Source organism: Ovis aries, chromosome 1 (genome assembly GCF_016772045.2).
Source record: "Ovis aries strain OAR_USU_Benz2616 breed Rambouillet chromosome 1, ARS-UI_Ramb_v3.0, whole genome shotgun sequence".
Taxonomy (NCBI): Eukaryota; Metazoa; Chordata; class Mammalia; order Artiodactyla; family Bovidae; genus Ovis; species Ovis aries.
In genome coordinates this window covers 166,230,881-166,257,028 of record NC_056054.1, presented here as the reverse complement: position 1 = coordinate 166,257,028, position 26,148 = coordinate 166,230,881, and the positions used below count along the sequence as shown (strand labels likewise).

Genomic DNA, 26,148 nt, shown 5'->3' with positions numbered 1-26,148 from the left:
AATAAGCATAACATTTTATCTTGTCTGTAAAAGAAAAGTAAGTGTATATATACCTATATGTGTATGTGTGTGTGTTTGTTTATTTCACTGGTAATAGCCAAGACCTCCATGTTCATCCTTGACCCACAAGAAAATAAAAACTAGGAATGGATATAGTTTATATGCATAGACACAAACATGTAAATCTCAAAATGGTATTTCATTTGATTCTTGCTTAAATTCATGGGCAAAGCATTATTAATATTTGTGCACTGTATAAAAAGAAAAGGAACTTAATGCTTTCACATTCTTCAACATCTTGCTAAATTATCTTTGTATATTTTACCCAAATCATGAAAATATGCTAACTGTTACAAGATTTAACCTGTCTGTTCCCTTTGTAGGTAAAAAACGACCTCGCAAACCTCTCCAGCTGGTGGTTGGCACTCTGTCACCAAGCTCAGTCTTCCTGTCCTGGGGCTTCCTCATCAACCCCCACCATGATTGGACATTGCCAAGTCAGTGTCCCAATGACAGGTAATTCACCATTATGGAAAATTTTATTTTTCATCTGAAAATTGACACTTGCTCTCAACAGTGTCTGCACATGCTTTAGAAGGATGTGTAAATATCAGGGGCATCAGTATCTGCACATCAGCTATTTGCTGAAGAGTCTGTTCTTGGTTTGAGGAGAATGAAGACACACTCATCAGAGCCCCTACCCTTCAGGAATTATCATCTACCTGAATGGAAAACACATGCACATACTTTTTTCTTTCCAAAGAAAAAAACAGAAGGCAAAATAAGCCAAATAATAAGTGGGGTTATCAGTGATAAGTATAATAAAAACTCAGAGGGTAAGGTTGAAAGCAATTGGGAGAGACCGTTAAAAGTTGCAACATTTGATCCTTGATTTGAAAAAGATGAATCTTTATTCTGCCAATTGATGAAGTGCTAAAAACACTAGTTCTCTCACTTTGGTCCCTAAACCAAGCAGCATCAGCACCAGCATCATTTGGGAACTTAACAAAAATGGAAATTCTCAGATCTCCAGACTTACTGAATCAGAAACTTCAAGGGTGGGGCCAAGTAATTTGTGTTTTAACAAGCCCTCTAGGAGATTCTGGTCCCCACCTAAGCTTAGGGATCACTGGCTTAGAAAATTGGGGAGAGGGACACATGGAGAAATGTAGGTCAAGGAAAACACCTTTGGAAATGAAGCCACCATCTTCTTTGGTAGAACAAAGTAAGAAAAACTTAAGTTTATTTTAAAATCACTGCCATTTATCCATCCAACACATAGAGTTGGCATTGTCTATAGTTGTCACTGTAATAAATGCTGAACCATGATTCTAAATTGGGTATAAGGTGATATTTGCTTGTCATAAATATTCACTACAGCAGCTTTGAAAGTCAAAACTTTGCATCTGACAATCAAAATTTTCAAGCTTCAACCAAAAGGAACATTTATTTTAAAAGGTGTTTTATTTTAAATACTCAAAGTGACTTTAAGGTTTTTAAAAATTGTTTTATCCCTTCTTTAAAATAAAAGACTTCATTATTAAAATATAATTTAAACCCAGTAAAATGCACAGATCTTACATGTACAATTTAGTCAGTTACAGAAAGTGTGTAACTTGGAATGTATAATCCATTAAAAATTTTTCTTTCATCACCCTATAAAGTGTTAGAGAGTTGGTCTGCTCTAAAATTCCATGTAAACAAAATCATAAGTATGTTCTCTTTCTGTGTCTATCCTATTTATTCAGCATGTTTTTTGAGATTCATTCACGACATTGTAAGTAACAATAGTTCATTCCTTTTTTGTTTCTGAGTATTATTCCATTATGTGAGTATTTCAGAATTTTTTGATCCATTTTTCTTGCTGGTAGACACCTGAATTGTGTCTTGTTTTTGGTTATTTTGAAGATAAATTTTATAAACATTTTTGTATAAGATTCTTATAGACATACCTTTTAATTTATCTTAGATAAATACCTCTGGAGAAGGACATGGCAACCCACTCCAGTACTTTTGCCTGAAGAATCCCATGGACGGAGGAGCCTGGTGGGTTACCCATGGGGTCGCAGAGTCGGATGTGACTAAGAGACTAACACTACACTGCTAACACTAGATAAACACCTAAAAGTAGAATCGCTATGTCACAGGGAAGATGTATATTTTTTTGGCCTAATTTTCCGTTTAAATTCCCACAGGCAGTGTATGAGAGTTCTGGTTGTGCCACATCCTCACCAGCATTTCATGCCGCCAACATTTTTCAATTTAGGTCCTAGTGTAGTTATTGGAGAAGGCGATGGCAGCCCACTCCAGTACTCTTGCCTGGAAAATCCCATGGACAAAGGAGTCTGGTAGGCTGCAGTTCATGGGGTCGCAAAGAGTCAGACACGACTGAGCGACTTCACTTTCTATTTTCACTTTCATGCATTGGAGAAGGAAATGGCAACCCACTCCAGTGTTCTTGCCTGGAGAATCCCCGGTACGGGGGAGCCTGGTGGGCTGCCGTCTATGGGGTCACACAGAGTAGGACACGACTGAAGCAACTTAGCAGCAGCAGCAGCAGCAGTGTAGTTATATCTCATTACCATTTTAATATGTATTTTTCCCTTGTACTAAATATATTGAAAACTTTTTAATATACTTTTTGGCCAAATGTCTATTTTTTGTATTGCTTTATTTCTTTTTATTTGTCTGAATTGGACAGCAAATAAAGAGCTTTAAAATGTTTAAGTTCCCAAAACTGCTGTTCATATGCCTTTGATTAGGGAATCTAAACTAAGAAAGAAACAAATTTTCTTTCACATGCCCATAGTTCTGAAGGAAGAAGTTCTTTGAAAAAAGCATGTAGAAGATAATGCCAAAGCCAAAGTTTTTGAAAAATAATTTTGAACTGTTTCGAAGAATCTGAAATATTCCTATTTCACCCACTGCTAAACTTGAAACTTTGTTTGGAAACAGACTCCTAAAAGAACTTACTTGCTTGCGGTAACTTTGGTTTCTAATGAGTTGGTGCAGGGTGCTAATGTTGAAAAAACAAATATCTGGGGGTTAGTTTCTTTTTCCTTTTCCTTTTTTTAGTCTCTTATTAAGAAAGAAGGAAAAAAGGGGAAGATTGAGCAAGAAGAAAGGAAGAAGGGGAGAAATATTTGATACTCTTGTAACAAAACATAGCAGATTTTAATGGTTATTCAACTTGCTTGGTAAATCCATGAGGTTCAAGAAATTGCCAATTCCTAGAGCAAGATTTGATATGATTTCCTCCCTGTCCTCAAGCCTCCCTGTCTTGAGTTTCACTTGGTTCTCCTGACCCTTCCACAAAACAACTTATCCGATGATTGATTCTAATTGACACATGTTGTCACGGTATGACAGCAAAAATTGATAATGAATATGCAGAAGATAGAGGTACAGATACCCGATGGAGCTAGAATTCTTATCTAAAGTAGTTGACTTGAAGGCCCCAAGCTATTCAGACCACATGTGTACCTCACCCTCTCATTTCCTCACCCGTGAACCCTGGTTCTGGTCTTCTCATCAAATAGGTAGAGTCATGCCCATCAAACCACAATATTTCAAATAAATAATTCTTTCTAGAATGAAATTTTATAAAAGATTCTGTAATGACATGTCAAGATGCTTGCCAACATTGAAACCTGAGTGGGAGGATCAAAGTATCCTTGACAGAAATAGGGAATTGTTAAGACATGACTAAGAATTAAGAGGAAAGAATTAAATATAATGACAAAAGAAGCATTTGGAGTAGTTGTGAATTTTATTTACCCATGCCTCCTTTCTCCCTAGTTAGAGCAGTTAATAAAGAGTTGACATTTTTAAGTCTTTGTAACTATTTGAGAACAAAGTAATAGTCCTTATTTAAAAGCTTTGGAATTACTATACATATTATAAACACCCAAATAAATCCACCAGAACAACTCAGTCAGTATAATTAGAAGCAGACTTGGAGAAATCCACCCTCATATGATTATGTAGATTTTTTTTTTTAGACTTTAGACTAATCCAGTAGGTTAAAATAAGCAACAATGGTTATAGGGAATGATTCCTTCTTGAAAATTAGATTAAGACGGGTCAAGTTTTCCTTCAAGAGTGTATTTTGACAAAGCCATTGGAACCTGAATTCCCTCAGCTCGCTATAGGAACATCAACTGGTGTCATTTTAATCCACTAACTCTAATATTTGGCACCATGTGTAAAGTCTCTGAGTTTTTAGAAACAATCATTTCACGTTGATTTGTGTCACTTCATTTATCCTATGCAAGGGCAAATAATTTATTGGAAAAATTTTTATTATACTTTGGTTTTTGACTTTACATATCAAAGCTCTAGTATAGTGAGTTTCCAATGAGAAAATCTCTGGGTTTTGTTTTATTTGTTTTAAGCTTGGAAATATTACTTCACTGTCACTTTATTCTTGGTGGTATGTTTCCACTCCTACTCCCATGGGGTCCATTTGGGTCTCCCATATTTTTAGAGCCTTTCTGAGTTCACATTCATTGGAGAGTAGATATGCTTAATTTACATGTTTTATTCTTAATGGGCTTTGAAAGGAAGAATGCACACATTTGTCCTTAATATATCTGAGGTCAAAAGAAAGCTTTCCAATTGGCCCAGATGAGAAGTTAAAACCACAATGTATTTCACCATTAATAGCATATTTTTTCCTTCCCATGTTTCCAGCTTGTTAAAGTGTTTAAGATTGCCTTCGTTCTCACTCCTTTGCCAATTTTTTAAAGCTTTATGATTTGTTTAGAAATCATTTTCACATTTTCTAACACTTTCACGTTGTACTTACTTGCTCTTAATGTAGAATGAGGGTTCTCCTTGTTGGCTGGTTCAGAGCTGACTCTTGCCTCTTTTTTCTTTATCCCAAGTTGTTAAGTGAATATTTTTGAGGTCTAAGAATTCTCACTTGATTGAGCTCAGTGCCTCATTACCCATTCATCTTGCCATGTAAATTTTAAGCTCAGTGAAGACTGGGACCATAGGTATCATAACCATCATTGTTTTCCCAGTACCCAAGCCAGCAGTGGGTACATATTAGGCCTTCGGTAAATATATACTGAATGAATAAATAGTGAAATGTCAGCATTTTCACTTTTATGTCTTACTATTACTTCAAACTTAGGACAAAATTGAATTTGTACTTTTCTCGTGAAATATCAATTCCTTGTGAAGTATCCTTTTACTCTCCCTAGTATGACTCCATAAAATCTTTATCTTGCCATGTAATATTTTTAAGCTCAGTGACAGACTGGGGATTCAATTCAGATAGTATACATAGAATGTCATTCATCATTCTTCTCCCCAGTCCACCCAAATGGGGTATTGCCATAAATTCCATATATATGTGTTAAAATAATAGTTTCATCCATCTCATCAGAACTGATTCAAATGAATTCTCCATTGCGCATCCATTCATCTGCTGATGGACATCTCAGTTCTATTGCATTCGTGTAAAAATATCTTGCAGATTCCAGCCATTCTGACTCCTTTCTGAGTATCATAATTCTTTTACTCTCCCTAGTATGAAGCTCCATAAATTTTAAAATTCTTCATTTCCTATAGGTATTGAGGCTCTGGGTTATGCTGGTTTTGCATTTGAGAAATCCCCACATTAGTATCTTTATCTCCTACTTTTCCATTTCTATTTCCATGTCAACAATTTTGGTCTAGGCACCTTACCCTGAATCCTGAGAATAGCATCTTGGCTACCGACTGACTCTTTTTATGTCCCAGTCCATCCTGGTTTCTGTAATACTGAAGAAAATGTAGGCAGTCTGCGATTGGCTCCCTTTTTCTTCATCCCAGATTTAGCTTTACATCTCTTCTGTTCTTACCGAGGAGCATGTTTCTGCCTTCAGACAGTGCTCACCATTCTGTTCCTTCCATATTCTCTGCTCTTCTGCATTTCCCTCTTCCTTGATATTCGTGCCCTGCCTCTTGCTTACAGGGCTTCCCTGCTGGGTCAGATGGTAAAGCGTCTGCCTGCAATGTGGGAGACCCGCATTTGATTTCTGGGTCGGGAAGATCCCCTGGAGAAGGAAATGGCAACCCACTCCAGCACTCTTGCCTGGAAAATCCCATGGATGGAGGAGCCTGATAGGCTACAGTCCATTGGGTTGCAAAGAGTCGGACAGGACTGAGTGACTTCACTTTCCCTTTCTTGCTTCCAAACATGCTCAAGATTTCCCTACCCCCAAACAACATATTTTCCATTGACCCTGTTATAGCTTCCAGGCTACTTTTCAGTTTCTCTTCTTAATTCCAGAGTTTCTCAGATTAACGTGCTCTCCTATTCTTGATTTCTTGACCACATTCACAGTCTTCGTTCCTTTTCACTGGCTCCCACCCTCTTTCTGTTCCACTGAAACTTCTCTAGGTGATCATCAGTGATCAATTAATTGCTAGATCCCATAGTTTTTTTTTTTTTTTTCACAGTTCTTAATTCTTTTAAATATCTCTGTGGAATTTTTGGCCATCCTCCCATTCTTGAACTCTTTCTTCCTTTGAAATTTTATTTAGATTTTACTCTTACTCCCTTGCTCTTCTCTTTTGCTTGTTATCCTGGCTCTCAAATGTGGAACAGAGATCTATCCTTGGATATCTCACCTAAGTATCCTCCTTATCTCAGCTGTAAGCCATATCTTTAATTATCATGTCTATGTAGAACAGTGATACTCAAGCTTTGATATACTTGCAAATCATGTGGTTCAGTTCAGTTTAGTCGCTCAGTTGTATCCAACTCTGCGACCCCATAGAGAGTAGCATGCCAGGCTTCCCTGTCCCTTCCCTGTCACCAACTCCCAGAGCTAGCTCAAACTCATGTCCGTAAAGTCAGTGATGCCATCCAACTATCTCATCCTCTGTTGTCCCCTTCTCCTCCCACCTTCAATCTTTCCCAGCATCAGGGTCTTTTCCAATGAGTTGGTTCTTCACATCAGGTGGACAAAGTATTGGAGTTTCCGCTTCAGCATCAGTCCTTCCAATGCATATTCAGGATTGATTTCCTTTAGGATTGACTGGTTGCATCTCCTTGCAATCCAAGGGACTCTCTAGTCTTCTCCAAGACCATAGTTCAAAAACATCAATTCTTGAGCACTCAGCTTTCTTTCTAGTCCAGCTCTCACATCCATACCCGACTACTGGAAAAACCATAGCTTTGACTAATGACCTTTGTCAGCAAAGTTATATCTCTTGCTTTTTAATATGCTGTCTAGGTTGGTCATAACTTTTCTTCCAAGGAGCAAGCATCTTTTAATTTCATGGCTGCAGTCACTATCTGCAGTGATTTTGGAGCCCTCCCAAAATAAATTCTGTCACTGTTTCCATTGTTTCCTCACCTATTTGCCACAAAGTGATAGGACCAGATGCCATGATCTTAGTCTTTTGAATATTGAGTTTTAAGCCAACTTTTTCACTGTCCTCTTTCACGTTCATCAAGAGGCTCTTTAGTTCTTCGCTAAGAGTGGTTTCATCGGCATATCTGAGGTTACTGATATTTCTCCCGCTATCTTGATTCTAGCTTGTGCTTCATCCATCCCAGCATTTCACATGATGTACTCTACATATAAGTTAAATAAGCAGGGTGACAATATACAGCCTTGACCTACTCAATCATGTGGAAGATATTGTTAAAATGCAGGTTCTGATTCCATAGACCTGAGGAAGAGCCTGAGATTGTTCATTTTCAAAAGCTCCCAGGACTTTCTGAAGTTGATGTTCTACAAGGAATATTAGGAGTGGTGTAAGGATATAAATGACCTCCAGTGCTGAACCTCTGATCTTGGCCTAGTTTTAAGAGTGTATTTCTCATTGTCCATTGAATATTTTCATTAGGATAACCAGGTAACAGTATTCATTACTTCAAACTCAAACTAATGTCGTCTATACCACTAAAAAAATCTCCTCTTCTATCACTTTAACTTCTCTCTTCTTAAGTTTGAAAGTTGAGTTTTGAATATTATTTACACTTTCCTTGGTACCCATATCCTATAAGGAGCCTAGTCTCATCAATTATTTTGTAGAAATGTAACGTTGATCTGTTTCTTTTTCCCTGCTCCATCGTATTTCTTCCATGATTCACTCCTTTGTTTTCGCATCTGCTGCTGCTAAGTTGCTCAGTCGTGTCTGACTCTTTGTAACCCCATGGACTGTAGCCCACCAGGCTCCTTTGTCCATGGGATTCTCCTGCTTTGGCAGGCAGATTCTTTACTACTAGCGCCACCTAGGAAGCCCGATTATCTCATCTGGATTATAGCAAGTTGAGATTCCTCCCTCCAGTTTTTCTCTCATTCTTCCACTGCTGATAAATCTAGCTTCCTTCATTACTGCTCAAGTTTATTCACCTGTCTAAGAATCTCCCCCAGGTTCCCACTACTTGGTTAAAGAAAAAAATCACAAAACTTCTCTAAGTATCTATCTCAAGGAATCTGTGAGTCATTCTCCTGACTTGAGGTTTAGATTTGGTCTTGTCCTTTCCATGGATCTGGGTAGGACGTCATGCTTTCAGTCTACCACTGGGATGGGATTTGCAATGTAACCATTTTGTGAGTTCAGGCTGCAGAGTGCCATACCCAACTACCCTCAGATGCTCTGCTTTTCATCCTGCCTCCTTTAGTCGTATTCAGATGTACATCTACCACCCTCCCTATTCTGTGAGCTCATATTTGAATTTATGCCTGGTGTCGTACTTGTCTTCTATCACACACACACCATAGAATCACACTTTACAGAGGTAATTCTCAACAAATGTACAAACAAATAGGCAAGTGGAATGTCCAAAACTAGCTTTAAAAATCATCTAGCCAGTCCCTTCAATCCTTGAACTTTCTCTGAAATCTGTAAAATGGGAGTAATAATAGTAATATCTCATAGAGATGTCAGAATTAAATGAGATGATACATGTTAAATGTGTGGTGTGGGCCAAGGGAGGCACAGGCTGTGGGCAGGAGTCAGAGATGAAGGTCCTTGTGCACATAGTAGGTGGACTGTCCAGACATCAAGGGTGAGGACCTCAGAAAGATGAGGTTGCAGGCAGAACAAGGTGGGGGCCAGTGAGGGGTACAGAGACACAACTCTTAAAAGATGCTCTCTGTTGGGCCACACCACAACCTACCCTAGAAAGCACGGATAGAAATTCTTGCATAAGAGGTTGCAAAAAATGATACTGAATTTGCTGCTAATCTTCTTGTGTGTGTGTGTGTGTGTGTGTGTGTGTGTGTTTTAGTTACCTTATATTATGTGATAATTGCCACTTCAGGTAAACTGTTCCATTTTAGATGGCACTAAAATCACTAGAGACGTCTTTCTTTTGTTGAACTTACATCAGGCAGCAGTAAGTGATAAAGAGACATTGAAAATGGTTTCCAGTTCGAAAATTATTCCAAGAGTCCAGAGATAGTAAGGACCTGGACTGGGCCTGTAAGTGCTATTCAGGAGTAGAGACAAGATAAGTGTGAGAGGTGTCACGCAGGGAAACATAACTGGACTTGAAAACAGAGGGGACATGGGCGAGAAGGAACGTGAGGACAACAGGAATAGGAGCACATTTGAGAATGATGAGTAGATTTTAAGGTAGTTGTGAAACTCACAAATGATTAAATCATGGGATTTGATCATGAGGTTTTACTACACTAACAGGTCAGACACAGGATTGCAAAGAGATTTGGGCGTTATGAGCAGTAAGAAAACAGAAAAAAGATAGATTACTTTGGAGAAATTTGTGTTAAAAGGTAGTGACAGGAATAAGAAGTAAATATTCATTTTAGTCACTGAAGTGACTTAGCAGCAGCAGCAGCAGCTTTGATATAATGGAAAACAGTTGAACAACTTTTTGGCTCAGAGAAAGTCTCAAAGAATCAGGAGAAAGGATGCAAAGTGGATGGAATAATAAAATGGAATAAAATTACCAAGAGAGTTATTTTTAGAAGGGAGAACCCTAAAATTGGAGAGGGATAAAAGAGAGTGAAGGAGGAGAGAGAGATTTTGAGAGAAAGAGGGTGAGGGCAGATTTTATATCAGCAGTCAGAGTCTAAGATTGGCAGTAAGGATGTTGACAATGGGGCATCAGGACTTGTCCTTTGGTGTGAAGAGAGCAAAAAAAAAAAAAAAAGGAAGAAACTGATAGATGTTGTAGGAAATATAGTGATTAATCGCATAGAGATAGAAGAATTGCTAAAAAAAAAAAAAAAAAAAGTATAGAAAGTCCCAAAATGACCAGCCATGTGCATCAATCTGGGCTAGTTTGTAAAAGGACTACACTTATTTTGACATTATGCAATTTCTTCACTTAGTAGAACTCAATGGCAGTTACATCATAAGCTTCATTTATGATATTTCTACCTCCAGGGTTTCTAGTCTGAGTTCTGCCTCTGAATTTCATTAGAACAGAATGTCTTATTTGTAGCTAGAATAAAATTTTATTTTATTTTTTTAGAATAAAATTTTAGAAACAAAGGATTCAATGATTGTTTACTCCAATCCCCATTTTTCAAAGTAGAAAATTGACATGTAAGTGGGCAAAGAGACTCTCCTGAGGGGATGCTACTATCTTGCAGCTGAAAGAGATCCAAGCCAAGCCACTATCTGCCTTCTCCATTACATTTGGAGGAATTATAGTATTTTTTAAGTTATAATAAAGACTATTGTCAGTTTTGGACTCTTGGGGAGATCCAAGCACAGAATGTTGCCAGCTGACTCAAACACCACCCTCAACAGTTCCTAACCACTTGTTTGGGATGTGAGATGTCCTTGTTTCTAATGTCCAGTTGCTGGTCAGGCTTTCCAGAGGTCTGCTCTGATGACATTCACTGGCTGCTACCTCCATCTGTAATAGACTTGTTGCCTCTCCAAGCACTTGTGCCCAAATTTGATTAACCACAGAAAAAAAGTGCAGTCAACTTTTGATCGTGGATATCCTCAGACAATAATGGGAAGTCTCCGATTATATGGAAGCCTTAAGTAATGCTGAAAGAACTTCTGATTCCTTTTCATTCTCTTCCTTGCGGATTCATTTTACCTTCTCTTTGCATTTCCTTTTGTAAGCCCTGCAGTAGAAAGATGGTCCAATGTAGTACACATGGTGTTAGTTTCAGTTCAGTTCAGTCGCTCAGTTGTGTACGACTCTTTGCGACCCCATGAATCTCGGCACGCCAGGCCTCCCTGTCCATCACCAACTCCCGGAGTTCACTCAGTGTTGCGTCCATCGAGTCAGTGATGCCATCCAGCCATCTCATCCTCAGTGGTCCCCTTCTCCTCCTGCCCCTAATCCCTCCCAGCATTAAAGTCTTCTCCTCCAATGAGTCAACTCTTCGCATGAGGTGGCCAAAGTACTGGAGTTTCAGCTTTAGCATCATTCCCTCCAAAGAAATCCCAGGGCTGATCTCCTTCAGAATGGACTGGTTGGATCTCCTTGTGTTAGTTTATGGGTCAGTAAATAACCCTTTTCCTGGCTCTGCCACTCATTCTCAGGCTTTAGACACTTCCTAGCCTCTCTCTTTCTTCGATAATAATTCTTGCTCTGCTAAGTTCAGAATTTTTTGTACAGAAACATGGAAATAAATTTTAAAATATCTGTAAGCCCTCTGCAAATGTACCACATAGACATTTCTTGAACTTTCCTTCCATTTGCATTGACTCTATGAGAATGCTGAGATCTGCTAAGTGAAGCCTTATGCAATGACATATTACAAAATACAACTATAGATACAACGGCTTAAATCAGTATTTTTTGGTGATTGAGTCACTGGCCATTTAGAGCAACTGTATTCTAATTATAGAATGACCCTATGAGTACCAAAGTATCCATTCTATTTGTTTTGTCACATCAATTTATTTCTCTCCCTGTTCTTGTCTCATCGTAACAAAGATTTGGAATGACAGACTACAGCTCAAGCAGGCAGGATTTCTTAGTTCCTGTCTCGGCTCCTGTCTCATCGAAGCAGGGATTCAAAACAACAGACTGGTTACAGCTCAAGCAGACAGATATTTTATTAAATAGACAGCGGATAGTACACTCCCGAGACACGAGGGTGGGTTGACCCTGAAGGAGTGGCCATGATCCCGCTTGGCTTCCCTTTTTCACTCCGTCTTCTCCTCTTGGCTCTGCCCTGTGCAAAACACAAATGGGCATACACTCAAGGCCAGTCGGGGAAGGGGGCATGTCTGGGCACATGCAAAATGGGGCTGTCACATATTCATCTACATGAGAGTTTTGATTGGCAGTTGCAAGTTATATAACAGGCTCTATTGTGAATGTGTTTCCCATAATTCAGTCTGTTATCATCAGATGTCTCTATGTATTGAATATTTATGAACCCTTCAAGGGCTCCTGGTTGCCTAAGGTTACTTCAGGACAGAGCTGTGCATCAAGGGGGCATGTGCCAGAGTTGGAGAAGCTCCTGTGGTTAATTTGTATCCACTGTGTGCCTAGGGTGCATCTGCAGGAGTTGGAAAAGTCTCTGTGGTTATTTTTGTAGCATATCTCTGAGCTCTCCTGGGTGTGTCTGGGGTGGAGTTTAGGGATCAACTTGCATCCTTTTCTGCCAGGCCACCTCTGGTTGCTCATGCCTAACTTCCTGCCTAACAGTTTCACAACATATACGGAGTACCTACTCTGTGCTAGGTTATACAGTATTTTTATCATAAGGCCTATATTTTGCTTTAAAATCAAGAAAATATGCTTCACCATTTTATAGCTAAGTAGCCTTGACACTTACTGAGTGACTTCACTTTCACTTTTCACTTTCATGCATTGGAGAAGGAAATGGCAACCCACTCCAGTGTTCTTGCCCAGAGAATCCCAGGGACGGCGGAGCCTGGTGGGCTGCCGTCTATGGAGTCGCACAAAGTCGGACACGAGTGAAGCAACTTAGCAGCAGCAGCCTTGTTTATGATCTTTTAAAATTCAGAACTTGCCTATATTATACAATTACCAATTAAGCCAGTATTGATGAGGGAACCTAACTGAAGCCAAGGAGAAGGCCTAGCTTCCTGCACTTTTATTTTTTCTGCCAAACTGGGTACAAGAGAGGTTATTTAGAATGCTTTGTGATCAAAATAGAAAAAAATGTACAGGCTAGATTTTTTTTTTGAACATAGTCTTAGAATATTTCTGTCTGATTTTATTCCTAAGAAGAGAATATAAAATCAGATTTACTGGGAACCCTGGAATCCCCAGATTACCTTTGGTAATTCTGTAAGCATTGCCCTCCGCCTCCACCAGATCATGCAAGTAGCTGAGAAATGTATCCAAACTAGAGATGCAAAGCTGTGGAGGCCCATCTGCTCTAATTTTAGTTTTCTCTGCACTTCTCTGAAGTCTTGTAATAGCCACAGCAGGGGAAAAAAAGCAACAGAAATTCCATAGGACATACTTCTCAACAAATATATTTCATAAATTGCCGTTGATGGTTCAATTCACAGAACACAGAGGACTAGTATTCTATAACATTTGTTCCCAGTAGCAGTTAGTGTTTTGGCTGGAACTGCCTCCTCCACTTGTTTTGTCTTCTTGACTTTGGAATGGGGTATGGAGTCCAGAGAGCTGCTTTTACTAGGGAGAAGCAAGCTAGTGAATGATTTCGAGCATTTCAGTAGTTTGTAGCTAGTAAGAAAGCAAACTGAATGTACAGATACACCCCCTCTGTGTACTTACTGTGTAACTGTTACTGTATAACTCCCTTGCTGACATCATGGATGTGCAACCCATACAGGTACACAGGTTCCCCACTTAGAAGGACCCATGCTTGGCTTAATGCTCTGTTGTCACTGTCTTAAAACTCTTAATAATTCTTGAATAAGGGGCTCCATGTTTTCATTTTGCAGTGAGCTCCACAATTTATGTAGACAGTCCTGGCCCTTATTTCTAGAGATTCTGCTTAAATTTTTCTTTTTTTTTTTTTTTTTCATATTAAGAACTTGTTTCTGGTGCTTAGAGGGGATTCAATAAACAATTTTAGCCTGGGTAAATAAGGGACTTTAGGGCTTTAAATAAAAGTAATGGATGTAAATCTTAGTCAATTTAATTTTGTGGGATGAGGAGTAGGGGAAAGATACTAAATTTTTGAGAGTAAATTGAAAACATGCATCATTTTATAATTTTCTTTTTCATAATCTGCTTATAAAACCTATTGTTATTGATACATGTAGCCCTTCTCATTGCTGTGTCCAAGAGCAATATACCCCCTGTCCTGATCCGTCCAGCCTCCCCAATTAGGGAGGCTGTTCAGCTCAGAGCGAGAGGAGCTTTTCCTTCTTTTCTGTTTCTGCCACTGCTGCTGGTAAACATCACTGGCTAGATGACACTGGGCTGGCAAATAGATGGGGAAACAGTGGAAACAGTGGCTGACTTTAGTTTAGGGGGCTCCAAAATCATTGCAGATGGTGATTGCAGCCATAAAATTAAAAGATGCTTACTCCTTGGAAGGAAAGTTATGACCAACCTAGACAGCATGCTAAAAAGCAGAGACATTACTTTGCCAACAAAGGTCCACCTAATCAAGGCTATGGTTTTTCCAGTGGTCATGTATGGATGTGAGAGTTGGACTGTGAAGAAAGCTGAGTGCCAAAGAATTGATGCTTTTGAACTGTGGTGTTGGAGGAGACTCTTGAGAGTCCCTTGGACTGCAAGGAGATCCAACCAGTCCATCCTAAAGGAGATCAGTCCTGGGTGTTCATTGGAAGAACTGATGTTGAAGCTGAAATTCCAATATTTTGGCCAGCTGATGCGAAGAGCTGACTCATTTGCAAAGACCCTGATGTTGGGAAAGATTGAAGGCAGGAGGAGAAGGGGACGACAGAGGATGAGATGGTTAGATGGTATCACCGACTCAATGGACATGAGTTTGGGTTAACTTTGAGAGTTGGTGATGGACAGGGGGGCCTGGCATGCTGCGGTTCATGGGGTTGCAAAGAGTCAGACCAGACTGAGTGACTGAACTGAAGTTAAGTGATCTTTCTGAAACATCATTTTCATATGGGATTAATGATTCCTACCACTTAAAATGTTTTTGTGACAATTAAATGTATCGCCTGGTGAGTCATTAAATGAGATAATATATGCAAAGCCTACTATGTGATAAAGATGGAAAAAAAAAACTAGTAGTGAGGATTATCATCACTTTGCCATACATGTTTCTGAATATTATGAAGCCCTTAGCAAATATGTAACAATGATCTTGAATTTGCATTGTTTGGTCTTTCTCACTGTGTTCTTCGCTTGACTATTGGTGTTGGGTTTTTTTTTTTTAAATAATGAGAAAATTTTACCCCTGAAATGCAGTCCTGGATGCATTAGAATCTGAGGTTCCTCTTTTAAAAAATTGAACAATATTATCTTTAACATACCTGCATGGGATTAAAAGGCTTAAACCCATACAGTTATAAAGCTATAATATTAAATATTTATAAAAATATGTCTGTATTCTTTTCTATTCATTTAGAAAAAGATGAATGCTTAGTGTTCTCAAACTTTCATTTTGCAAAGTAGCAAATAATAGAACTGTATGTGCTATGTGCTAAGTTGCGTCCGTCTTGTCTGACTCTGTGACCCTATGGACTGTAACCTGTCAGGCTCCTCTGTCCATTTGATTCTTCCGGCAAGAATACTGGAGTGGGTTGCATTTCCTTCTCCAAAGAGAACTGAGAGAGCTGGAATTCTGTCAGACCAGAATTCCAGAATTATGCTCCTTCCTGGTCCCTGAACTCACTATTAGAAATTAAAAGCTCAAGCATACATTGAGCAATTTTTTTCATGTTCTTTGCAAACTAAAAATCTTAAGAGAAGCCAATATTAAATCTTAAGAGTAGCCAATATTAAATCTTAAGAGTAGCTGGGGGTCTGTGATATATTAAGAAACTTGAAATACATTCTGAATCTCCCTGTGGTTTTACAGCATACTTTGGTTATTTGACAGATACTACACAATTCGCTATAGAGAAAAGGATAAGGAAAAGAAATGGATTTTTCAACTCTGTCCAGCCACTGAAACAATTGTGGAAAATCTAAAGCCTGACACGGTCTATGAATTCGGAGTGAAAGACAATGTAGAAGGTGGAATTTGGAGTAAGATTTTTAATCACAAGACTATTGTCGGAAGTAAGTACTGGACCTTTGAGTGAGCTTTCTGTACTATTTTTCTCTAATTATAAATTTTTATTTTATTAGTTGTGTAATATGAGCTAATTCTCATTTTCTATATTTATGAAACTATGAAAGTAAACAATTGGAGCATTAATAATTCAGGATCTTCTATAGTGAGTGTTTCTTTGAAAAATGATTAACATTTGACAGTAACAAATCATTCCAAATTTATTTGGCCATTGGTCTGGTTTTAAATCAATCTCTGAACACTAACTGAGCCAAAAAAACAATACCATGTATGAATATTCAGTGAAACAGCTGGGCCAGTGGAAATGAACATGCAAAGACTATGGGGCCTGAGGCTTGTTTCCTAACATCCTTTGTTTCAAACATCATTAGGATCAGTGTTGAAATGATAGCAAATAAAATAATATGCCCAAGTTACAGCAGTAGGTGTAGTTGTCTTCGTAATGACTAGTAAGAATTGATTTAGGGTAAAGAAGAATGAAACGAATGTCATTTTCTTTTTGTTTTTGTCAGGTAAAAGCAAAGTAAATGGGAAAATCCAAAGTACCTATGACCAAGTCCACTCTGTGGTATGTACCACGTTATTTTCAAGAATAGTCTTTTTAAAATATCTGTATTATACTTTTATTTAACTAAGGAAGTGGTCCTTTTATGAGGTACTGAAACTGGATTACCTGCCTAGCTATCAAGTATTGGTATGTGACATTTTACAAATTAGTTTCTTTCTCAGAAAATGGAGGTAGAAGCGTGAGACCAAATCATCTCTAATTTGTTTAAAGCTCTAAAATTCCGATATTCAACATAATTAACCTAGTATTTCAGTATTCCATTTATTTTGAGGCTATTCTTATTATCTTCTGTCCCATGAGTTGTTTTCCACCATAAGATGTTTCAAGAGTGAATTAGTAGGTGTTCTCCTCACCCTGCCATTGTTCAAATCTTTGCTCTATTTTCTAACATTTCCTACTTAAAAGAGCCAGCCCTTTTCAAAATGAAGAAGCAAGTGGTTTGGTTTGTAACATGCCCAGCCTCTGTTCAGTACAGCCAGTGTCTGTATATTTCACGTGCCTGCCATTTTCAGTCGAGAATCCTGTTCACATTTCTGATTTCTTCCTTAAAGTAGATATGTAGATACTTAGACCAGGAATTAGTAATTTAGATTTTTAACAATATTTAAACTTTCTAATATGGCTGGTCAACTTTTTTTTTTTTTTTTTTTTTTACCAATTTGCAATCTTGCTGGCAATGGATCAGAGTTGTCTTGATGTAGTACCCTGATTCTCAACATTATGTATTTCCATCACTAAATTTTTGGCTAGTGTAATAATGTAAAATGACATGTAAATTTCTATTTCTGATTGCTGATAAAGCAGCACTTAGTTCACTTATTTATTAGTCATTTGTATTTTCCATTTAATGATCTTTAGTTTCAGTTCTTTGTTTATTGGGCATCTTGTGGTTTTTTTAAATTGAATCGTTTAAAGACACTAAAGAACAAAGACTCTTAGTGATATCATCTAGAAACATTATTGTCACATTTGTTATCAATTTTGTTTATAAGAATTTGTGAAATAGGCAAGTCTTAATTTGCTTAATCAAGTTATTTGTCTTTCCATCGTCATATCTTCAATTGCCTGATATTTTAGTAAGCTCTTCCTTTACCCAGAGATGAGATAAATAATTATCTTTTTTTTTTTTAGTTTTAGTGGTTTGATTTTGTAATAATTTAAACTATGTGGGTTTTATCTTGCTATCTTATATGCAGTAAGATCCTGCATTGTTGAGAGTATGTACTTTTCCCAAATACTTAACTAATCAGCTTAGTACCAAGTATTGAATTCTGCCATTCAAGGGACCATTGCCAACGTTCCTTCCCTGGTGGCTCAGTGGTAAAAAAAAAAAAAAAAATCCACCTGTAGTGCAGGAGACCTGGTTTCAATCCCTGGCTTGGGAAGATCCCCTGGAGAAGGGAATGGCAATCCACTCCAGTAGTCTTGCCTGGGAAATCCCATGGACAGAGGAGCCTGATGGGCTACACTCCATGGAGTCACAAAGAGTTGGATAAGACTGAGTGACTAACTCTTTCACTTCAGTTCAAGGTCCCTTTGGCTTTGGCTGTCAAAGCCAGTCACAAGGAATAGAGCCACTCTTCCATTCTCTTCTAGAATAATCCTCACTGTTGTGAATGGTTTCCTAGGAAACACATCTTATCTCCCAGCCTCTTGGCTGTCGTGCTTTAGCTTACATGAGACTCAACGTTGTTTCTTTCATTCCGTCTTCACAGCAATCATGTCCCAAAGATTCGTGTTTCTTTTGGCAGAATATTTCATTTAGGGTTAGTTACTCAGCAAGATTGGGAAAGATGATTGACGTTTTATTCCCAAGAAATTTTATATCTTTTCCACATCATAAATAGCCATGACAAGAAGGTCCAGGAAGAAATTTCCTGCATCTATGACACAGAGCCAGATATTTGATCACTTCAAGCTGTGAGGCGGAGTACCCCCAACTCTAGCCAGCTCTAACGAGCTGTGGTTTGAAACTCTTGGGTATTTCCGAAGGAAAACCCAAACTAATTAAAAAGATATTTTAAGGATTCTCTGTGAGGCTTTCTTCATTGCTACAGTCTGGATAGCACGAAAAAATGTTTCACAAACTTCCCTCTGTGCCTTTGGGTAGCTCTGGAACATGGGAAAGTTGTAAAAGAACCACTTGGGATAGCCTTTGACCATCTCATGTGACCACTTAGAATTGATCCTGAAAGTTGATTTGATACTTTATAGAGGTATGTATCTGGGGGCTTCCCAGGTGGCACTACTGGTGAAGAACATACTGCCAGTGCAGAAGACGTAAGTGAGGAGGGTTCAGTCCCTGGGTCAGGAAGATCCCCTGCAGGGGGCATGACAAACCACTCCATATTCTTGCCTAGAGAATCCCATGGACAGAGCAGCCTGGAGGGCTGCAGTCCATAGGGTCGCAGAAAGAAGGCAGTATTTCAACAGATATGGAATTAATTCTAGAGTTTTAAGACATGTTGAAAAATGTTTTTATTCATATATGCATGCTTACACCTAAAACTTAAGCACAGCAAAAACTTCACACCTTCTGAAAAGAGATTGGCAATAGAAAAAGCAATTTGAACTTGAGGCGATCCCTTTTAAGAGACAAATAATATTCAGATTAAAATCTGAATATTAAACACAGCCCCATCTTAACTTCTGCCCGCTCAGCTGTGCCATGTGGCTTGTAGGCTCTTAGTTCTCCAAACAGAGATTGAACATGGGGCCATGCAGTGAAAGCACCATGCCCTAACTACTGTACCACCAGGGAACTCCCAAATACAGCCCCACCTTAAGCATCTTGTTACAGTATGTACAGTAACTCATGTATCTAAGCATGTGTTCTGCAGGCAACTCTCAGTACATTTGTGCCAGAGGACATTTAGCAGGGGTCTCTTCTAATTGGTTAGTGCTTTTGTTATAGCTTTGTTATACTGCTTGTTAAATACTTATACTGCTTGTTAAATACTTTCAATATCACCCCTGCCTCCATCTCTAGAAAAATGAGAGAAAAGATGGATGCATAAACAAAGCCCTAATTCTTCCTATGTAAGTTGTATTACTCGAGATCCATGTACAAAAAACAGATGATGATTGGGCTATTTTCTTCATATTGGGAAGCAAGAACCCTGTTTTTATCAAGGTTAAATCTCATGTCTACTATCTGTCTTTTTTTTAAATTTTATTGGATTATTATTGATTTATAATGCTGTGCTTTTAATAGTTTCAGGTGTACAGCAAAGTGATTCAGTCATACATATACACTCATTCATTCTTTTTCAGATTCTTTTCTCATGTAAGTTATTACAGAATACTGAACAGAGTTCCCTGTGCTATACAGTACGACCTTGGTTATCTGTATTATATACAGTAGTGTGTGTGTGTTAATCCCAAGCTCCTGATTTATCCCTCCCCCTTGTGTTTCCTTTTTGGTAACATAAGATTTTTTTTCCATATCTGTAAGACTGTTTTGTAAATAAGTTCATTAGGCTTTATTATATAAAAAATATAAAGGAATGATGGCTAGCTTTAATATATTATTAAATAAGTTTTTAAAAACTTAGTCATCTGACTGGTTCACTAGCCAAACAATGAATTTCTGAAGTACATACCATTTATTAACAGGTGTTTTAAAATTTAATTACTGAATTAATCCAAATCTCCTGAGAATCAAAATTCCCCTAAAATAGACATCTATTTTCATCCTTCCCATCAGAGGTCTACCTGTCTTTTAAAAAGGCCATGTCTATCATTGGCAAAAAGAGAAGCAGTATCAGTTTTTAACGTGTAACAGTTAGTAGCTGAGTAAATAAGGAGAAATATAGTCTGGTCTCTCCCCCACACACCTGAAGACTCTGTGCAGTGAATACATATATGTCTTTCCATTCCTAGCAATCATTGACCTAAGCAGAAACTTAAAAGCTTCGTATCTACACCACCAATATGACCACGGGTGGATATCTGATTCCTCCCTAGCTGGCCAGGAATACGGCAATTGTCACAAAAAGGATGTTAGATTCACCTTTAGTCAGCTGTTAGATTGAATCAGTATCTTTCATAACTTTCATCAGGACATCCTAAAAATGGATTAAAACCAGGATGTAACAGGCCCAAATTCTTCTCATGTGGTTTAGATCTTGAGTCATTGAAATTTGATTTTAAGCAACCCTTAGCCACTCCCTGGGGCCTAATGAAAAAGTTAAATCAACAGTGGATATGCTGATATCACAAAGATACCAAATGGACAAACCTATAAAGAGTAACTCACAAAGAATAGCATCCTGGTGTTATCATTACTTTTCTTAAATTTAATTTTTTAAAAATAATATCAGGGGAAAGGTAATGCAATGCAGAGTGAATCTAAACTCCCCCACAGTGTTTGGTTACTGCTGCTGTGGTCATTGCTAGATTTGAGTGGGTTTTCCCTAACCAGAACTGAAAAGGGAGCTGGATGGACCATCAGGGACATTGCCTTTTACCACTTCAGCATCCTCTTCCCATAAGATTCAATGTCCCCTGAAAAGTAGTAAAAGTGAATTTCCTTAGGGCTTTCCTTGTGTCTCAAATGGTAAACAATTGGCCTGCAATGCAAGAAATCCAGGTTCATTCCTGGGTTGGGAAAAGCCGCTGGGGAAGGGAATGGCAACCCACTCCAGAATTCTTGCCAGGAAAATTCAAGGAGCCTGGCAAGGCCACAGTCCACAGGGTTGTAAAGAGTTAGACATGACTGAGCACACACACGTGAAGTGCAGTAAGCCAGACAAATATCATCTGATATCGCTTATATGTGGAATCTAAAAAAATGATACAAATGAAATGATACACAAAACAGAAATAGACCTGCAGACATAGAACACAAATTTATGGTTATCAAAGGGGAAAGGAGAGGAGAGAGAAAAATTAGAGGGAGTTTGCCATTAACATATAGAAAAATATATATGTTATATATAAAATATATTAAAATATATATGTTTTATATAAAAATATGTTTTATATAAACATATATAAAAATAGATAACCAACAAGAACCTGTCTAGCACAGGGAAATATATTAATAATTCCTATTCCTCTAGCATAGGAAATATATATAGTGATATATAATAATCTATAAAGGAAAAGAACCTAAAATAAAATGTGTGTTTATATATATATTCTTATAGATATAATGTGAATCACTTTACTATACACCTGAAACTAATACAACATTGTAAAATTAACTATATTTCAATTAAAAAAAACCTTCTTACAGAGAGGGAGTTAGTACTTGCTCATTAGTCTTGGTGCATCTTTGGATTGCTAATTAGGCAAGAGAATAATTATAAGGTCTAGAAAGAATTGGATTCTGCAACTAAATGATTTCCTTATTTTCTGGCAGCACAGATATAGTCTTGTCATCATCTTAATAGAGGACTAGTCTGTATTCAGATAAGAACCCAAACAGAAACTGTTCCATTATGTCAAGATTGAAATATTTTTCTAACTCTTTTTGTCAAAAACTTCCTTGAAATAAATCATCCACAGCAAAGAAAATACATTCTGGGATAATGCCACCCACACAGCAACGCATAGGTGTTTCTGCTATAATGTGATGTGTCTCTGAACACTTCACACTCTGCAAAACATACGCTAAACGGCAAGATTCATGAGGCAAAAAGAGAACCAGCCATTCAAAAAATCTTTGGAACTGTAGCCACAGCTCTATCAAAAAAAAAAAAAAAAAAATTAGTAGCACCTGGAACAATACTGTGGCTCCCCTGGCACACATCTCCCATGAAACTGGAGTTTGCCGCAGAAAGGATTTAAATGCTCAGGAATGATAGAGACTATGGATGGCAACCCCTTCATAAAGCAGGACAGGTGAAGGAGGTAAGGTGGACACATCAAGACAGGGTCATGGGCCTGGGGAAGAAGGATCCTGCGGGCAACTGCACTTATTTAATTTTCTTATGATAAAGCCAAGAGGTTCTCTGCCAGTATGACGTCAAAGGTGAACCTTTTTTTTTTTTTTTTCTTTCCTACTGATGGCTATACTTGTGTTCCTGCTGTTCCTCTTCCCTTGCTTGGGCAAAGTTGTGTATAAATTATATTTACATCATTCCTCAGTTGACCAATAGTGTCTGAGCTATGCATTACAGAAGCTTAATAGACTGCTGGTTATAATAGCTTTTCCTGGTTATAAGTGTAATTCACCCCTATAAGGAACTTGGAAAATAGAGAAAGGTACATAAGATAAAATATCAGATTATAAGAAATTACTACCATTTAGCAAACGACTATGATATATTTCCTTTTGGTCTTTTGTCTATACATATATTGTTTTTAGGTTATAATATAAATATAAATTTGTATCCTTTATATTTTATACTATACGTACTTCCCACATTGTTAAATAAATGTCAGAAATTTTAACCATAATTTATTTAACAAAACCTCTGCTTTGGAATGATGAGATTGTTTCACATTGTGGTGATAAACACTGTTACACAAAATGATGACACTCTCTTCTACCACTTCCTTAGGCTAGATTGCTAAGTAGGAAATTACTGGATGTCTTAGTTCATCAGGGCTGCTATAGCAAAAATACCGAAGACTGGATGGATGGCTTAAACAATGAATTAGTTCTCACAGTTATGGAGCCTGGGAAGTCAGTGTTAAGGCACTGGCAGATTCAGTGTCTGGGGAGAGCTCACTTCTGGCTCACAACTATCTCACATGGCAGAAGGGTGGAGGGAGTTTTCCGTTCTCTTTCATAAGAGCACTAATCCCATTCATTGGGTCTCCACCCACATGAGTTATTTACTTCCAAAGGCCCCACCTCCAAATGCCATCACACTGGGGATTAAGTTTCAACATACAAGTTTGTGGGGCAACACAAGCATTTGCCCTACAGCAATGAGTCCAAATACAATGCAAGAAATATAGATGCTTCTTTTGAAAATAGTTAAGACTAAACTTTTATTTTCTGTGTTTTTTAAACGTAAGGACTTTAATACAAGAAGAAAATAGCCAACAGGAAGCGTGGTATTGTGGCCCTTCTTTGTTATGGGTATATTGTTGATCAGAATGGGAGCATGTGAACAAATCTTCTTTTCTCACAACTTTAAACACCGGTGTGGTTAAGTATCTCATTCACTACATCCTGGATCATCAGCAGGTCTAGTACCGGGAATATCTGAACCATGCATCCAGGTTAAACCAAGCTTCAGAAAATCAGCGTCATGCTTACTTACCCCTTAAGTCAAGTGAAGTCGCTCAGTCGTGTCCGACTCTTTGCGACCCCATGGACTATAGCCCGCCAGGCCCCTCTGTCCATGAGATTCTCCAGGCAAGAATATTGAAGTGAGTTGCCATTTCCTTCTCCAGGGGATCTTCCCAACCCAGGGATCGAACCCAGGTCTCCTGCATTGCAGGCAGACGCTTTATCCTCTGAGCCACCAAAGACGGCTCAGACTTACCTCTTTACCTCAGTCTAATTCTGCTCTGAATATTTCCTGTTGTTCTCTCATGCTGTTTCATGCCTCCCTCTTGGCTGTCTTATCCTTGGCTCACTATCCCCAGTGAGGACTCCACTGTAAGGTTAACACTAAACATGCCCCTAGTTCAAGTCGCTCTCTCCGTGACATCCAAACTTACTGTGGGACATCTGCGGGAAGTTGGAAGAAGGGAGAAGTCACAGTCCTCTGAGACCTGCCCTTCCAATTCTGAGGTCCTCTGGGCATAAATACATACACAGTTGTTAAAACTTCAGGCTTTGGAAGTGGGAATGTCTGGATCTGAGTCCCAGCTCTGCCTTCCTGGGCAAGGCGAAGCGTAGCCTCAGGAGTTCACAGTGGTTGAGTGTCTGAAGCAGCAGTGAGACACCCTGTAACAATTGTCGGATTGGTTTTTAAAATTTATTTATTTGTTTAATTGGAAGATAATTACTTTACAATGTGGTGATGGTTTTTGCCACACATCAGCATGAATCGGCCGCAGGTGTACATGTGTCTCCCCCATCCTGAACCCCCTCCCTCCTCTCTCCTCACCCCGTCCCTCTGGGTTGTCCCAGGGCACTGGCTTTGGATGCCCTGCTTTAGGCATGGAACCTGCACTGGGCATCCATTTTACATATGATAATATATATGTTTCAATGCTATTCTGATTGGTTTTAAAAGAATGTGTAGCTTAAAATCCTATTTTGAGAGGGAATGTAAAGACAGAATTTGACTGGTTCACTGGTTCCAATTAAGTGAAAATACACTAGGGATTCAATCCAGAGGATTTTACTTCTTTCCACTGCAGTTTCTAAGTAAACTAAACTAATCGGAATTTTGAAGGAACTGCTTCTGTCAAATCTTTGGACATTTATGGGAAAAAAACAAGTGAAAGCAATAAAACAGAGGCAGATATATGTACTGAAGTTCTTTCCAGCAACCATTGAACCAGTGTCATGGAGAGCTTCACAGAAGGCAAGAAAGGACTACTTCCAGTTTTTAAATTATTTTTTAAGTTAACCATAACTCAAAAGCTGTATCTCTTCCTCTTTTCAGCCAGCATATGTCCCAAGAAAGCTAATCCCAGTAACAATCATCAAGCAAGGTAATTTGCATGTCTGCTCTGGATATATGCTTAGAACTATTTTAATATGCTTTTTAAACTGAGATAATTAAACATAACACATATTTTTTTAAAAAATATTTATGCTTATTTTTTTGAAAAATAATTGCACTAGTAAATTAGAAGTTAACAGATAATTTTGACTCTACAAATAGGCCAAGTCTTGGCAAGGCATATTGGTTGAGCATCTGGAGAAAGAACAACCCTAGCAAGTATTAAATTTTAAAAAACCAATTAAATATATGTGGCTTTCTTCAGGATTAACATCATTTAGATGTAGGAAGTCATTAATAGGATATTTTGGATTAATGAAATGATAAATATGATTTAGAGCTCTCTTTAAGGACTGTAAAGAAATCCAGGTTTCAAGAGTTATGTCTTATTTCATAATCTAGTCATTTTTGTTTTGACTTTCAGTCTTTCAAATTTTTTAAGATTCAATTATTTCCAGAAAGTTTTGTGGTGGAAGAGATTGGGCACTTAAAATACTAACTCATTTTTAACAAAACACAATGCCTCAAGTGTATTTTCAAAATGCGGTCAGTTAGTATTGGACTTTAAGTCTTTGCTTTAAGGATATACATTTTCTAATTCATTTTATTTACTGAGTGTGTCATTGCCTCATTTTGTGCAAGTTATTTAACTTGGGTAGGCTGCAGGGAGTAGAGCTGAGAAAGGAAATTTTAAGCTAATTAGAATGGAACATTTTCTCTACTTAAAGGCATAGGTGTTAGAACGTGCCTTCTAGCTCTTTTGTTGTTTGTGTAGCCAGCCCAGTGAGTTCCTTTCTATTAATTAAAAGAGGATCAGATTTCTCCAGTGCAGATGGCTTTACATTATTAGCTTCATTCTGCTTCTTGACTGATTTTT

General features: G+C 38.1%; 1 protein-coding gene across 50 annotated transcripts in view; it reads left to right on the top strand.

The window, feature by feature from the left end:
• Positions 1-26,148, top strand: part of ABI3BP (ABI family member 3 binding protein) — a 293,296-nt gene that overhangs the window by 112,227 nt on the left and 154,921 nt on the right. For all 50 annotated transcript variants that reach the window (XM_060416671.1, XM_012188960.4, XM_060416802.1 and 47 more), the window contains exons 4-7: positions 384-516; positions 15,930-16,111; positions 16,637-16,692; positions 25,212-25,260. In XM_060416671.1, coding sequence (XP_060272654.1) covers positions 384-516; positions 15,930-16,111; positions 16,637-16,692; positions 25,212-25,260 — 420 coding nt within the window. The remainder of the gene's footprint in view (positions 1-383; positions 517-15,929; positions 16,112-16,636; positions 16,693-25,211; positions 25,261-26,148) is intronic.